At 34.9% G+C, this 17,982-nt stretch overlaps 1 protein-coding gene across 2 annotated transcripts in view; it reads left to right on the top strand.

Moving 5' to 3' along the window:
* The window catches only part of LOC150100038 (sorting nexin-13-like), a 480,335-nt gene that overhangs the window by 440,932 nt on the left and 21,421 nt on the right, over window positions 1-17,982 (top strand). For both annotated transcript variants that reach the window (XM_090402415.1, XM_090402416.1), the window contains exon 24: window positions 7,286-7,398. In XM_090402415.1, the coding sequence (XP_090258541.1) occupies window positions 7,286-7,398 (113 nt within the window). The remainder of the gene's footprint in view (window positions 1-7,285; window positions 7,399-17,982) is intronic.

The following is a 17,982-nucleotide window of genomic DNA, read 5'->3' as shown; positions in this document are numbered from 1 at the left end:
TATGATAAAGAGAATATCGTTGCACATTCAGTATGGTTAAATTTAACTGTGATAGATATATGCTTAGATACTAAACAGATTTGGACAGGCTGAAAATTTGTGTCATATTTGATCAGATGGTATTCTCTATTGGCTGAAACCAAAGCATGAGCCATGGTGGTACAACACAATGGTAATCATGCCAGCTAAGATGTTTAGTCAAACAAGACACTGTTTTTATTGAAGGAAAAGAGTAAGCAATAAAATTTGGCTGCTACATCAGTTTCAACAAAACTCTAAAACAGCTGAGATTCTTTTAAATCATGTTTTTTTTTTGTTTGTTTTTTTTGGTATTTCATGAAGTCCATGCCATTGCTACCTGAGATAGACATAAGTCTCTTGGTAGAAGCCTGCTAATAATAATTCAAAACACATCCAGGAACTAAGTTACAGCCACACATATTAGTGACATAAGGAGTGGGGATGCTCCTGTGCAATGATATCACAGAAATTAAGAAGTAGATGATGGGTATATTGTCAATTCTTAGGCTGGGTTTATAAGTTCACTGTTGTGTCATAGAATCATCATCAAATTTCTGATATGTACCGTCATTCGGGGGGGGGGGTGCAGGATATTACAACAGTACTACATGAAAAAGTTACATCCTTACTAACTTCTTATCAACAATTTTCCTCCAAATTAATCAGTTATCTGTCAAAATTCTAGTATTATCTTATATTTCTATCTTTTCGGTCTTCTTAGGCACATCTTACTATATCAATCTACTTAAATCTTGGTCTTCCTCTGGGTCTTTTCTTATCATCCTGACAAAAAACACTTGTTTTACTAATCTTTCCTCTCCCATTTCTAAGTGACCTACCATCTGAGATTAGCTCTGCTAACACATTCATGAATGCCACCATTACCAAGTTCTTCCCCAATATCCTCATTTTTACACATGATCAAAGGCCTCTGGTCTTTGATCATGTGTTTGATTTCTATACCAGCTCTGAGATTCATATGTTAAAATTGGTTTGACACTGTCAAATATGAATGTTTCCCCCCATTTTCATTGTCTTTTTTTTTTATTGCTGATTTTCACACCAAATTTATTAAAGTTATTCAATTTAATCAGGGAATCTTGCAACTTTTACTGGACTTATTTACAAGTATAACATCATCTGCATAAAGTAAAGAGCTGAGATTAACATCTCCAATTTTGATATCAAGTTTAGTTTATGTATAACAGTGGGAATAATATACATCCTTATCTCACACCTTAAGTAACATCAAACCATCTTCCCTGTACCTCCTTCAATTTTAATTGCTGACTCACAACTCAAATATAGATTATGTATTGCTCGATATACTACACCATCTACAGCATATAATTGTAGCATTTTGAACAGCTTTCCTCTTGGCACCTTGTCACGTGCCTTTTCTAGGCGGATGAAACTTAAATACAGATCCTTTTTATATTCCAAAGATTTCTCAGCTATTTGTCTTAAAATTAAAACATTTTCCTAACAACCTTTATTTGGCTTGAATCCAGCTTCTACACCAAACTTCCTTTCCACAAATTTTCTTAACCATTTCTCAAATGTACGAGGGCTGTTCAATAAGCAATAAGACTAATTTTACTGTCGTGAAATCATTCATCACAATATTAATTTCTGTGGAATAAAGAAATGTTGCTGTCTGTATTAACAAAGGTGATTGATGGATGGCGTAATACGGGCTGATGTGCCAGAGTGTCACCTGACTAAATGCAAGCTTGTTTCGGCACGCCTGCGAGCTGCAACCAGTCGTCGAAATGGAAGCGTCCTTGGAACAGCATTATGCGATTAAATTTTGTGTGCGTTTGCAAAAATCAGCATCGGACACGTTTAACATGATACGCGAAGCTTTCCACGATGAAGCAATGTCGAGGGCAAGTGTTTTTCGCTGGCATAAAACTTTTAAGGAAGGAAGGCAAAATGTGGAAGATCTTGAATGTGAGGGAAGACCTTCAACGTCCATCACAGAGACAATGATCAACACAGCAGCGATTATCATCAAGGAGGATCGCAGAATTACAGTACGCCAGCTGCATGTTGTCCTGAATATTTCTGTGGGAAGTGTTCACTCAATCATGGCTGAACATTTGGGACTGAAAAGTGTTTGCGCCCGATGGATTCCCAAACTCTTGACACCGGAGCAAATGCAGCATCGAGTGGATGTGTGCACAGAATGGAAAGAAAGACTGGAACAAGAAGGCGGCAACTTCTTAAAACGCATCATTACAGCAGATGAAGCTTGGTTGTATCGCTATGACCCTACAATGAAACAACAAAGCAGTGAATGGAAGCATCCATCTTCGCCTATCCCCAAGAAAGCAAAAACTGTAAAATCGGCTGGTAAAGTTATGACCATAATGTTTTTTGACTATGAAGTCATTGTTTACCAACATGCTGTAGAACCCGGGAATACTGTAAACGGCTCATACTATGCGGATGTTTTACGGACAATGGTACAGCACGTCAAAAGGAAGCGTCCATTGCCGAAGAATGGCTTCTTATTGCACCACGATAATGCAAGGCCACATATTGTTGGTGGTGTAGTGGACGTTTTGCAGAATAACAACATAGATATCCTACCACACCCTCCATACAGTCCTGATCTCGCACTGTGCGATTTCTGGCTGTTTCCTCAGATCAAGAAACCACTAAGATGCCGCCATTTCGAAAGCAACAAAGCATGTGTAAAAGCAGCAGAGGCGGTTTTGAAAGAACTCTCAAAAAACGGACTGTCACATGTGTTTAAGAAGTGGACGCAACGTTGGGACAAATGCATCGCGTCTCACGGTAGTTACTTCAAAAAAGACCATGTAAATGATGACGATTAAAGGTAATCTGTTTTCTGTATAAATATAGTCTTATAACTTATTGAACAGCCTACGTAGTTGCATCAATTTTACTAGAAATACACTCAGTAGGGAAACACTACTGTAATTCTCACATTCAGTTTTATTTCCCATTTTATAGGTGCTATGAGAGCTCTATTCCAATCATCTGGAATTTGACCAGGCCTTCTGAATTATTCAGTGCAGTCACTATAAAGCTTTTTTTATGCCTCCGTATTTGAGCAATTCTGGTCAAATATCATCTACTCCAGCTGTTGTTTCACATTCCAGGTTTTTGATGGCTTTTTCTACCTCAAGTATTGAAATATACTCCTGATTGCATTCCTCTTGAATGTTTTGCTACCACTGTGCTGTCACTATTTGTTTCATTTAGCAGTCTTTCAAAGTAATTATTCCAGACATCTGAATTATCTTCAGTTTTTGTGTCACTTTTATCATCTTGAATTCCTTTCACAGTACTGTTTTGTCCATTTCCACATTTTTGAGTAGCCTCCAGAACATTTTGCCACCTTCCTGATATTTATTTTCTGCGTGCTTATCAGTCTTCCTTTAGAACACAAGTTGACTTATTTATCAGAAACTTTCGATGCATGTTTTACTTCTTTACCTTGACCGTGTCTTTAACTCTCTTAGTCCATGATGGAGTTCTGATTTTCCTATCCTTGTAGACAATCTCATGAATATGAATAAGAATATGAAGTAGGATGTTCAGTGAAGGGTAGACAAATAGGAAAAGCATGAGGAAGACTAAACTGGCTACTTGTTTGTAATCACTGCTTATTTGCTCCACCATTGAAAGAGAGGATTTGAGAAAAACAGATGATTCTCCATTTCTGAATTGAGTATGCATTTCTCCTTCTTTGACTACACAAAATTGTCATAGAACACTTATAGTAACACAATTTGTGCATAAGATGGTTACCAAAAATGCTTATTGATGATCACAAAACAAAATACATGATGGCAACCCTGAACTGTTTGGGACAGTATCATAATGAACATAATTTTAGTACCACTTTGTGACAGGAGATGAAACCTGGATTTCTCATGTGACACCAGAGAGTTAGCAGCAATCATTGCAATGGCAGCATACTGGATTTCCAAAGGTAAAGAAATTCAAGTAGGCACATTCCTCAAGGAAGATCATGAGTACTGTGTTTGGGGACAGGTACAGTATTTTGCTCATTGATATTCTGCATCAAGGAACTACAATGAACACAGAGAGCTGCCAGTTAGAACTTAGTTTCTGGAGTAGCACAATTGGTTAGCATGTAGTGCTTATAAGACAGTATTTGTGAGTTATTCCGAACCTCAGATGGGGGGAATGTTTTTGCTGGCCTGGTTGCCTGAGTGATTAGTGTATCCACTCTCCAGCCTTTTGGCTGGAGAGCGGATACATGTCTTTTGGCTAAATGGCTGCGGGTTCAAATCCTGCCATGGACATGGATGTTCATGATTGTCTGTGAAAATACTAGTGGTGGTAGTGGGGCAGTAGATGGCATTGGTGTATATGATGTGGTTCGCTGTAGTTGGTGGATTGAGTGGTGGAGACGGAGAGTTGTAGAGTAGGTGCCCTCCCTTAATAAGTCTTTGGACTTCTTCTTGGAGGTATCACATAACAGTAATTATTATTATTAGTCTTAGATTATCAGCATGGTAAATGGCTGCCAGTTTAATATGTCCAAGCATAATGTGATGGATGCACTTTGGGAAGAAATCATAAGCTATGTACTATATTAATAGAACTGAACTATGGGAAACTGATGATGCCAGGGACTTTGAGGTGATTGTGGACAGGGAGTTGAAGTTTAGAGGGCGTATTGCAAAGGTAACCAAAACTGCATATCAGATTTTGTGGTTGTTGAAGAACACACTAACAAGCAAGGATAGAGAAGTTACTATTCCTCTATATAATGCTTTAATAAGGCTACATCTGGACTGCTAAGCACAGAGCTGGACTCTCAGATTCCATAAAGATAAAGAAATGGAATGAATCCAGAGGTTAGTGACAAAGATTGTGGCAGGTCTGTGGAATGCTCTATGAGAATAGATTAATGTCTGTGGGATTCAAAAATTAGCTGATAGGCAAAAAAAAGGACATGATAGAAGCATTTAAGTTATTAAAGGAGTTTTATAGGACTGACACTAAAGACTTTTCTGTATGTGTCAAGAAGTGAGAGAACAAGGGGTAACCAGTGGAAGTTGTGTTAGAGTGTAGTTAGCAAGGGTTTTAGGACTAGATTTTTTGTTTGGAGTGTGGCAAATGGGTTGCCAGAGGTGGTTGTTAGTGCTTCATCGGTGAATAAGTTTAAGAAGAGGTATGATAGGTATTGTGTGAATAATGGATCTCCAATGATCTCCCTTCTTACTCCATGGAGATAATTGTATAATAATAATAATTAATAAATAAATAATAGTTATGCCACTATAATACTTTTTGAAAGATAATTATTCTAGGGAACCAGAGCTTCTGTAGCTCAATCAGTATAGATGAAGCCCTTTAGTTGGAAAGACCTAGGTTCGATTTCCATCAGTGACACGACGAATCTTTATCTGGTCTCCTTCAACCAAAGGCGAGTTAGCTGGTCTCATATGGAGGTAGAGGGGTTTTTTTCCCTCCTGGAAACTGATTTTTCGTCCCTCAGAACAGGCAAACCGGCCCCATGAACACATGCTGTTACAGTCAAAAATACATTTTCCTTTCCCTAGTGGCAGACCAGTTGAGTTGTTGCAACAAAAGTCACATCAAGTGTAACACGCAGATCATTGGATGCGGGATAAACATGCAGAGGAAGAAGTAATTATTCTAGGGAACCAGTCTGGGAGATACCTCTTCCTCGAAATCGCTATAGCGAAGACTGATTTTGTCAACAAGAGTGCAGCTAAGTTATTCAGTCACTGTTCTCTTCTTGATTCACATCAAAAAACAACATAAATGTCTAGTTTTTGCCTATGCTTTCTGTAGATGTTTCCATGAATTTTTCATTCAAATTTGCCTGTGTCTACTACTTTCGCTTATGTATATTTCTATTTATCTTAAAAATTCACCTCTCCAATGATCTATGGAAACATCATAGATCTATGATTATTATTATAACACTTCAGGTAATCAAATCCAGTATGATTAAGTTTTTGCTTTCCTCTTGTTTTTTAATCCATTCATAGTACTGCTATAAATTCAGCAACTTGGCAGATTTTTTTGGTAATCCCCACATGAGAGGCTGGCTGTTTTATGTTAATATTCTTAAATGCTAAGAAAGAATGAAGGTTAATGTTATCCAAGAAGCAAAATTTTGTACAGAGATATGGGCATTATTAAAAATAAAACAGGAAAAAATGGGTTTTTTTTTTACAGGAAATAAGATAGGACTGAGTTATGCAAGTATTGAAATTAATAAGATTATCAGAACCTCACCAAAGACTATTTTAAGTTCTACTTATTAATGAATTATCTGCAATCCACACTCATAAAACTTGGTTTATTGCATTGATTCTGTCAGATAAGACTATAATTTACATACTCATTAAAAAAGAAATAGCTAAAAGGGAGAGAATGGGGGGGGGGGGTGCTTGTTATACTATTATTATAACAAAAATTTAGTGCTGCATATATCTTTTTACTTTAAGAAGATGCATATCAGGGGTTCCCAAAAATTTTGATCAGAGATTCCCCCCCCCCCCCCCAAGTAAAAATTCAGTAATAACAAAGGCCCCAAGTGCAATGAGCTTCAAGTTAATATATTTTATAAACAATTTTTTTAGAAAATATATCCAGTCATTACTGGGAGAAAGCACAAACTCTAAAATTTAAATATTCTAGACGACATATTGACGATACTTCTTTTTGCATTAGACATGATCATTAGGGATTTTCTGCAAGAAATTATTTCAACACAACTGGAACTCTTGCTAAAATACATATTTTAATAAAAAACTATTACAATAAAATGAATAATCCACTCCCAAACACTGCTGAACGAAAATAACTAGCGACTAGAAATAGCACTGAAAGTTTGACGAGAGCAGAGATGGTACAAGGAAAGCAAGCAAAATCTGCTTGGACACTAACTAAAACAATTTATTAATGTTTTCAAGGACACACAATTGATATGCTGCCAGGTGCACAAGAATAAACCATTTTGCTGCCTGCCTAAGTTAACAACTTGTTTTGTATAATTCTAGAATGATCTTTGTGAGAAATATATATATTTTTAAAGACCTCTAAAATAATCTTATCAACATCCACTGGTTTTATTAGTGAAACTTGTCCAAAGACCTCAAAGGGTTGCTATCAACCATTTTGGGAATCCCTGATGTAAACCAAGGATATGTTGGTTGTAGTGTTTAAAACAAGTATGTTTTATATTATTTGAAGACTTTCACCTATTTTTACAATTTTTTAGACAATCTTTTTGGCCAAATGGGTCTCTTGCATTGCCACAACCAGAGAGGGATCATCATAGTAAAATGAGAACACGTGGAGCTGCTAAAATGGTGATGTTATGTAGTATACCAGGTAAGTGCAAACAAGTCACCTCGTAATATTACAAAATAATGTTAAATGAAGGTATTTCTATCACATCACATTTTACTTATAACAGGTACTAGTAGAGAGAGAGAGAGAGAGTAATCACTTTAATGGAAATTTTTCAATCACTTAAATGACATGATAGACTAATAAAATAATGTTATCTTTGACAACAAATTTAACAAAATTTCATTAAAACCTGTCTAGCTAGAGGAGGGTTTTTATAGCATACAGACAGAGAGATAAAACAAATCTAATACACTGTTGTGAAATGCACCATAAAAGACACATACAAAATTCTCTTCTGGAATAACATACAAAGATAACTGAGATTGTTATTCCAGAAGAGAATTTTTTGCCTTTTATGATGCATTTTACAATGGCATATTAGATTTGTTTTGTCTCTCTCTTTCTCTATGCTATAAGAACCCTCCTCTAGTTAGACAGGTTTTAATAAAATTTGAGTCTTTATTAAAATTTCTTATAATTTCAAATTTTATTTTAAGTTCTATTTTTAGAACCACAAATTAGGCAAAACAATTCAAAAACATGCAAAATGAAACATTGTCAAACTTCTGTTTGTCTAAAAAAGTAATACACATACAAAAGTGAGACCTATGTAATTGAAAAGAGTGACTCAAAAGTTTTAATTCTGCACATGTATAAGAAATAAGTATTGTCACTTTTGTGTCATGAATACCACATGAATGTAAACTCAAAAAAAAAAGCATTTTGCATCCAATTTCATTCATGAAATCTGGAAACAGTTCACAAGAAAGTTCAGGAAGTATCTGCAAACTAAGATTTTTGTTAGGACATGATGTGAATGTATGAACAAGTGATGGCATTGGTTTAAAAAAAAAAAAAAAAATCAGGCAGGTTCTAAACCAGCTCAAATATGTCTGCAATGGTATTCAAATCATGCCTGATTTTTTGAAGTGTCAAGTCTATTGAAGTCAACATATCTTGACTGACCATGAATTGCCATAATAAACAATGTGAAAAGTTCTTTATAAATGCCTTTCTCAGATCAGATCCCTACTGATTGTAATTGTTGTATCACATAAAACCTAATGATAGATTTTAAGTTTTGAGTTTTGTTTGAACACATGTTGGGCTATATTAGGAAAATGAAGCATTGTCAAACAACACCTGTTTTCATTGTTGATGCAACATTTCACCTTTGTGGAGAGTTAACAGATATAATAGTCATATATGGGGAAATAAGCAGCCTCACACCTTAGAAACACATAAGGTAAAGAAGTTGTTTTTGTGTTGTGACCTGTGATAATGTTTGTGAGCCTTTCTCCTTTGGGTGGGGTTACAAATTACCTACTGTAACATGAAACTGTGATTTATGCCTCAGCCACTTGAAGACAAACTGGATGTTTTTCAGTGTGATGGAGGACCACCACACATTGACATTGAGATGACAACATTTTTGAATGAGTATTTGTCCAAGTAATGAATTTGCTAAGGAAGATCACTTCGTACCCTCTGCAATCTAAAGATCAGATTCCCCTGTTCACGTTTTCATCCCTAAGGTTAACATACAGACCGTGATTGTCAAAATTGATCATCACTTATTGCAGAATGTACGGCACAAAATCAAATACCTTCTTGTTGGATGCAGGACAAATGGAGTACGTATTGAACTCTCCACACCCTGTTGGAAAGCAGACACCATCTACTCAACCAAACAAGCTAACATGACAAAAAATACTTCATTTGCTGTGATAACAAATTACATCACTGCAGCATCACTGTTTCATGTTTGTCATGTTCAGACATGAAATATTCTTAGGTATATTTCACAAAATTCTTATATAAAGCACCAATTAGATTAATTTTGTCTATATGCTTGGATTTTAAAAGGATTTAAAATTAAACAGTTATCTTTAGCTGACAGGAGTTTGTAGGACTTATACTCATTGTGCTCTTTTAATTTGATAAAGTGGTCATTTTCTAGGGCATGCTGGTCTGTTCCTTGAAATATCCATAATATGGATGTTTTTTTAATTTTTTTTTTTCTGACCAGGATAATTTGTGCTAATGTCCAAAATAATGGTTGTACATTGAAAGAGGTACGGATATACTATATGCTCTGAGAATGATAGAGTCCCAGTAGTCTTTAATCTGTCTTGGGAGGTAGAAATTTTATCCAGTGATTTGTAGACTGTTTTGCTTTTATGACATTTCAGAAGGTATCAAATTGATCTGTATTTTTAATATAAGTTAGGGAGATAGTGTGTGTATATATATATATATATATATATATATATATATATATATATATATAAATAAATAAAAGGAGAGCAGGTTTTTCAGGAATTTGGGCCCTTGTTTTTCGATATGTAGTACTGGACTTGATAATGAAATTAATTCTGCTCTAAGATTCACGTTTTGAAAATGTCTAATTTTGGGGCATGGTCATGTGAATTAGCAAACTATGATAAACTGAATAGGAAAGATTGCCTTCTAGTTGCTTTGTAATGGAGATATTGAGAAATGCTAAAATTCTTTCTTTCCTTTTTCATTAAAAATTCTTTAAAAATTTCCTTAAAAATTCTCCGTCTCCAAAAGCAGTTTTCACAAGTGAAAACTGCTTTTGGAGACGGAGAATTTTTAAGGAGAGAGAAAAACGTTGTCAGCATGGTCCCTTTACTTCCAAGGTGTCTTGGAAGCGAAGGGACATTTGCATTTCAGACTTAAGTTTGATGAGGAACAAGATTCACAGGCAAAACTTCAAAGGATTCTATGTATAACTCAGTAGTAGAGTGCAAGTGGGGATACCACTGCTTCACTTTCAATTTGTTTGTACAACTGGTACCTCAGCTAAATTAGTTTGACTTAAGTCAGTACTCTTATAGACATCATAAATATCTGGGAGAAAGACAAACTTCTATCCAAAATCTATCATCAGCACTCATATTTGTAAAAAGAATTGACACAGTAAAGCACTAAGTATTATCTTCTAATTGCAGGTCCTATTAGAAAGTTCTTATATATCTAAGAAGAATTTCTTCTATATTCTTGCCTTAGTTTTCTCATGATTTTTGTTTTTTTACATTTATGTATCACTTAGCTTTTTTTTACATTTTTCTCTGTATTCTTCAAGGAAACTTTCAAGGAACTAGGGGGGGACCCCCTAGTTCTTTTTCTATTTGGCATGTATTGAAAAATTTCCTTTCTATCAGTCTTATAGAACTCCTTTAATAGCTTATAAGTTCCTATCATGTCCTCTCTTTTCTGCCTTGCAACTAAACTTTGCAGCCCACACACCTTCAATCTATTCTCATAGGGAATGTGATATTAGTAATCACTAGCCCATGTCTGAACTGTAATCAAGCAGATATTTTTGAGCCTTTGCCATTATTATCACCTTTGCTCTTTTCTATAAATCTCTTTTACTAGAAATCTCTTTCACAGACACAGAAAAGTATTATTATAGATTCCCAATTTTGAAATTTGTCCATTAGTCTTCTGAAAAATTGGCCGTCATTCAAGAAAGTATTTAAAGCTCTACTCTTTCTTTTCCCTGATTACTGTTGCATGAGAAGAACATCCTGTAGTTATATTTAGCAGTATCTAACCTGTTTTAGTCTCCTTTGTCTTCTCAACACCAATTATTTTGATACAGTACTTCAATTCTTCTGGTAGTTTTGCTTCTTTTCCATTAATACTTTAAGTTGATGTGCCTATCTGCAATTCCCCTGACATTGATTTTGTTCGTATAGTTGACTTTTTGCTCTTTGCTTTTGTTCCCTGACAAAACAGCTGGCTTCTTTAATTAACAAGACATCAGGTAGCACTGCATTTCATTATGTTGTAATATTTTTGTAGGTTTGTTGTTATTCTCTTTCTATATTTAACTCCTTGATCTATCCCAACCATCCACCTCATGCAAACTGTCCTCCACCTACCTAATAAGCCCCTTTCTCTACTCTTTTTTTCTCTCTTTCCTTTCTATTTACTTAGCTCTGTAACTTACATTTTCTGCATAGCCACAGCTCTCAATGTTATTTTCATCTTTTGCTTCTACATAGTTTCCAGCATTGTGTTACTTAGATTTATTAAAATTAATTATGAAGAAAAGCTCAATAAATATACCAAGCAGCAAAACAATGTTTTTGTGTTGAAAATTTTTGAAAGTAATAGCAGTTTTAAGTGACATTTGTGGCATAGATATAGACTGTACGAACATATAGAAACAAGAAAGTTGATTACCAGTCTGATTCAATCTAAAAATTTAGTGTCACTGACAATTCAGAAAGGTGGAATAACAGCAGTATATTTCATAAGAAATACACTGCCAATCAAAAAAAAAAAAAAAAAAGAATTTTTAATATAAAAGTAGATGTTTTAACAAGTTATGATGTTCCAAGCATTGGAATGAACCAAGTGTGTTAGTTATTATTATTATTATCCAGACCTCCTGGAGTCAAAAGACTCATCGTGGGAGATCCTTCCTAAGAAACACAAAGTCTATCAAGGGGAAGCCCCCCCCCCCCCCAAGAAACACAAAGTCTATCATACCACTCTTAAACTCATTGACTGTTCTCACTCTCATCACTCCATCATGCAATGCATTCCATGGTTCAACCACCCTCCATGCAAAGAAACCACTCCTCACCCTCTTGCTCGTGGTTTCCTTTCATAACTTCCAGGGATGGCCTCTTGTCATCACTCCTTCCCTCTGTTCAACCAAGTGAAAGAACTCCCCAGTGTCAACCCTGCAACCACCTTTCAACAGTTTAAAAGTCTCAATCATATCACCTCTCCTTCTTCTATCCACCAAACTCTGCAGTCCACATTCTCTCAGCCAATCCTCATAACTAACATTGTACAGTCCTGAAACTATCTTTGTTATCCGTCTTTGTACCCTTTCCACAGTTAATTTATCCCCTTCAAATCCTGGGGACCAAATCTGAGAACAATAGTCTAAGTTGCCTGTATTGCATTTTGGAAATGAGAATGATATATCCAAACTTTCATTAAATAAGCCAGAAACAAGCCATTTACTGGAGTGATCATAATTTATAATTAATAAGGATAAGCTACTTAAATATAAAGAGCTAATAAGCTTCATTTCGGCAACAAAAACATTATTTAAATTAAGGGGATATTAAATCCCACATTGTTTTAAAACCGAATAAGAAACTCAAAGATTGGAATCAGAGAGTTTCTTGTCGAATATAGTATAGTAAACTATAAAGTATCGGCGATCACTAAGCGTCCGCTAAATGCAAGTGACCCTAGCACGTAGTGCAATACCGGAAATCTCGCAGCAAAGTCGGTAAAGTTCTGATCACTATTCTTAGGTATTTTCCATAATGTAAAAACACATTCCCTAGGAAATGTATGCTGTTATTACATTATGGTGGGGAGGTCACTACCCAGACCGGTTTCAGCCTTTTTTGAGGCTTCATCAGTGAGTAGCTAGACCTAATACCAAAGTGTATAGTGAAAAGAACTTATGTACTCTGCGAACGAGTTTCCGAACAGGTGCAACCATTAAGTTACTTAAATATAAAGAGCTAATAAGCTTCATTTCGGCAACGTTCAGTAAAGTTCTGATCACTATTCTTAGGTATTTTCCATAATGTAAAAACACATTCCCTAGGAAATGTATGCTGTTATTACATTAAGGTGGGGAGGAAAATTACATTATGGTGGAAATTTAGGGAGGAAATTACATTATTGTGGGGAGGAAAATTACATTATGGTGGAAATTTAGGGAGGAAATTACATTATGGTGGGGAGGAATATACTATATTCGGCAAGAAACTCTCTGATTCCAATCTTTGAGTTTCTTATTCGGTTTTAAAACAATGTGGGATTTAATATCCCCTTAATTTAAATAATAAGGATAAGCATTTATAATTAATAAAGTTGAGTTGGGGCAATGTAGAAGTGCTTCGTCACTCTCTCTTTGAATAAGCACTCAAATTTGAAACATCATTTATGTAAAAGGTGAATTCCAGCCAGAAGATTCTGTGGTTAGTGCTGACTCTGTGCTGAGCTCTAAGTCTAGTCTACCAGATGTGATTTTTTATAGAGATGTAGGATGAATGGTGTTCCTGCTATCTCTTTTTTTTTTGAGTGGAGCTGGAAAACAACAGGAAGACATACTGTAATGATTACATAATGTAATAACTTGACTAAACAAACACATGTAATAACTACGGTAATAAGTTTTCATAAGTAAATATTACTTAACGTCTTCGGTACAGTTAATTTAAACAATACTAGAAATAACATACAGTTAGGGCACATAATTACAAAGGAATCCCAATATGCATGCAGTAGTGTGTTTTAGAATTAAATTAAAATATATCTGGAGGGAAAAAAAAAACAGATTACATTAAAATAAGATAACATATATAAAAATTATTTTATACACTTTTGTATGACAATTTCCCATACTTTAAGAATAGCAAGAACGCCATATAACATAAAAGTTTATATAAACTTTATATAAACGTTCATGTTTATATAAAGATCTATGTAGAAGTTTGGTTTTTTCCAATTATATATATATATATATATATATATATTTTTTTTTTTTTTTTTTTCCTCCAGATATATTTTAATTTAATTCTATAACATGCTACTGCATATTGGGATTGCATTGTAATCATGCGCCCTAACTGTATGTTATTCCTAGTGTTGTTTGAATTAACTGTACTGACGATGTCCTATGATACGTAGGATGAAATATTTCCTTATTAAAACTTATTACTGTGGTTATTACGTGTGTTTGTTTAGTCATGAATTCTTCACAGGTTTCATTGTACAATAAATGTGATAACTTATATTAGGAAAATTATTATCAAGAGAATTTTCTGTCACATTTCATAACCATTTTCAATGCATGTTTTAAAAATAGATTAAACAACAATTGAAATTTAAAGCACATGTTACAATGCATGATATTAATTTCAGGAGAGAGCTGCATCCATGAACTATTAGAATTCAAGGAAAAAACAAAAATAAATAAATATTTATTTTTAAATAATAATAAATAATAAGTAATTTTATTAATTACTTAATAAAAATGTGGGGTATTGCTTAGGATAACCTCTCAAAATTGTGCAAGCTTTAATCAGTCATTTTTGTTTTAAGGTTTGGCCAATTACTTATTGATTTTCCTCCTGATATAAAATTATTGACTTTGCTATAAGTCCACATTATTTTTCTTGGCAAAATAAGCTTTATTATGAACAAATTGAAGGAACTGTAATGAGATATATTTCTTCTGCCTTGGCAGCTATTACATGGAACATTTCAAACACATTCTTAACATCTCTTCTCCTAAATCCTATATTTCACTTCAATGTCTTTTGCTATCTAGAACTCATTTTTGTCTGATAGTTTTGAATTTCTGAAGCAAATTGTTCTATCATGGAATTAAATTTACTCTTGAAGTAGAAGATAACAAGTGCTTCCCATTTGACTATTTAGATTATGTACTGGTTTCAACTCATTATGAGGTTTAATGCAATAAATACAGCACATATAAATAATTAAATGTAAATAATTAATTCTTTACAGCATATGATCTAAATAATTAAACAATACATTTAATTATTTATATGTGTTGTATTTATTACATTAAATCTTATAATGCTTCCCATTTCTGGATGTTCTTATCTTACTATACCCCAATGCTGCATCATATCATCTATCTTGGAAGTCAAGTATTTTTAAAACTTTAATACATCCAGCACACATTTTATGTTCCACTGATTCTCTTCTGTATAACAAACTCCCCTTTATCAGAACCACCTTCATCTCCAATGGCTACATCACCAAACTAATCAACAAGGTAATTAATAATTATGACCTTCTTAGAATTCCTTCTCTAGAGGAAGCTTTTAGAATTTCTGTTCCTTAAGGCAAGGGAATGTCAGAATGACATATGACTTCTTTGCCAGATTAACCTTCAAGATTCTTTCCATCCATAAATTGAAGATGCCAAGAAATTATATTCTTGGTTTAATCTTTGTCCAAGAGTAAACAAACAAAGTTTGTGCGTGAAGTAATTTCACAGCTCGGAAACTTGTAGAGGCTAATGACTTCACATCACTTGTTTTAGTATCACATAATGCAAAGCACATATCATTATAGACATGTATAATGCTATGCATTTGTGAAGGGTCACTACCCAAACTCCTTTTCAACCTTAATTGAGGTCTAATCAGTGGGAGCCAGACCCAGAAGTGATACCAAGGTGAAAGTAATTCAGAAGTCATATTTCCATATACAAGTAGCTAAAAGATGTCGCACTTTATTACTAAAATACTCTGGATTAGAGATAGATGTTGAAAGTTTTTCTACTTGGTTATAATATAAATTAAAGATGCCAAGAAATTATATTCTCGGTTTAATTCTTTATCCAAGTGTAAGCAAACAAAGTTTGCGTGTGAAATAACTAAACAACTGGGTAACTTATACAGGCTAATGACATCACATCACTTGCCTTAGTATCCCATAATGCAAAGCACATATCGTTATGGACATGTTACCCAGTTGTAAAGTTACTTCACTTGCATACTTTGTTTGCTTACACTTGGATAAAGGATTAATCTAAGAATATAATTTCTTGACATCTTTAATTTATAGTATAACCAAGTGGGAAAACTTTCAACTTCTTTCTGTCCAGTTCACAAATTAAATTTGTTTCTGGACTTTCTAAAAGATAAATATCCACCATTTTCCTTTCCTGGAGTTTATAGAATTCAATGCTCATGCAGCCACTCCTATTAATGACAGACTGCTTGGTGTGCTCAAATTCATTAAGAAGAACAAGATTATATTCTGCTCCATGAGTTTAATAGGCCAGGTCTGGCCATACTGCTTGGCAAGAAGTCAGCTGCACCCCACTGACTTCTTTCCATCCCACATGGGTAAGGTGCATCATGTCATGTAATGAGTCACATGTTTGTAGCTGGTATAAATTGGAGGAATATGATGCTCTCAAGTCAATGCAACTGTGTACAGGTGAAATAGCTGCGAGAAGGGGGACTGACAGAGTTTGAAAGAGGCATTGTGATAGGATGTACCATGTTGCAGGCCTATCTGTTTAGCAAATTGTTGACAATTTGGGCTATACTAGGTCAACAATCAGTGATACCATACTGAGATAGAAGCACAGGGAGTAAACACAAGTGCTACCTGCAGTGGATGACCCACTACACTCACCAAACATGAATGTGGGGTAATACGAAGGATAATATGTAAAAACTGTCATTTTTTGGCCGACACATTGAATGCAAAGTTCTGGGTATTGACTGGATCACAAATCTGCATAAAAATATTCAGAACTAAGGCCCTCAACGAATTATATTCTTAGATTAATCCTTTATCCAAGTGTAAGCATACAAAGTATGCACATTCCATGGTAGGACCACAATATGTAAGTCTCACATTACCTGAACCAACATGCAGCATCATCTTCATTGATGCAGTGAGCATGTAAAATGGGACGTGGAAGCTTGGAAAACTGTTACGGAGTGCTTACACCCTCTACCGAGCAGATGGATGGGTGTGGCAGATGCCCAGTGAACATCTCTTACTAGAGTATGTAATCCCAACTATGAAATTCAGAAGTGGCAGTATGATTATATGGTCCTGCTTTTCTTGGTTTGGCCTTTTTGTCATGAACATTGAACTCCGAGAAGTATCTGCAATACTTCTACTTTGTGGCGTTTCTACGAAACTGACTATTGTCTCTTTCAGCATGACATGGCACCATGTCATAAGGCTGCTGCTGTAACTGCATTGTTTGTGTACATTAATATCACTGCACTTGACTTTATTGACCTCCACAGAGCCCTGATCTCAACCCTATTGAACATCTGTGGGATGGACCGGAGCATTGGGTGATGTCAAGGGACATCTGCCTCACAACAGCCCAGGACCTCATTACATGCCTAGAGGAAGAATGGTCCAAAATTCCCATTGATTGCTGTCATATGCTTGTGGAAAGTTTGCCCCATAGGATTGCTGCGGTTATCATAGCAGAAGGAGGTCCTAAATCTTATTAATGTGGGCACCATGGCTGTGTGTGTGTGTGTGTGTGTGTGTGTGTGTGTGTGTGTGTGTGTGTGTGTGTGTGTGTGTGTGTGTGTGTGTGTGTGTGTGTGTGTGTGTTCCTCAAACTATGGTGTCCATTGACTTCTTTCCAAGCAGCATATACAAAACAGTTGAAATAAGAAGTGATCTTCACTTAGTTATAAGCAGGATTAAACTGAATATCATGTTGAAAAGAAAAATATATAAGAAAATTCTGAAAAAGAATTGAAGTTGAACACCACTTTTAGAGGTGAAATTTGATGTTACTACACAAACATTTCAAGAAAAAAATGAAAGGGTTTGAAAATAATAACCTAACCTTGGATCTCAGTGGCAAACTCTGAATAAAATATTGGTTGATTTAGTTAAGGCATCATATTGTAAGGTGTTATAAGTGCTTTATAAGGATAACAAAATCCAAACTTCATTTTGGGCACAGCAAGGTCAGAGAAAAGAAAGCATCTTAAAAGTTCTTAGCAAGTAAATTAAAAGATA

The sequence above is a fragment of the Typopeltis vanoorti genome, chromosome 13, assembly GCF_054136105.1.
Source record: "Typopeltis vanoorti isolate ZY-2024b chromosome 13, IOZ_Tvanoo_1.0, whole genome shotgun sequence".
NCBI classification, from domain to species: domain Eukaryota; kingdom Metazoa; phylum Arthropoda; class Arachnida; order Uropygi; family Thelyphonidae; genus Typopeltis; species Typopeltis vanoorti.
Note: the sequence above shows the minus strand (reverse complement) of the source record. Positions and strands in the feature narration are given on the sequence as shown.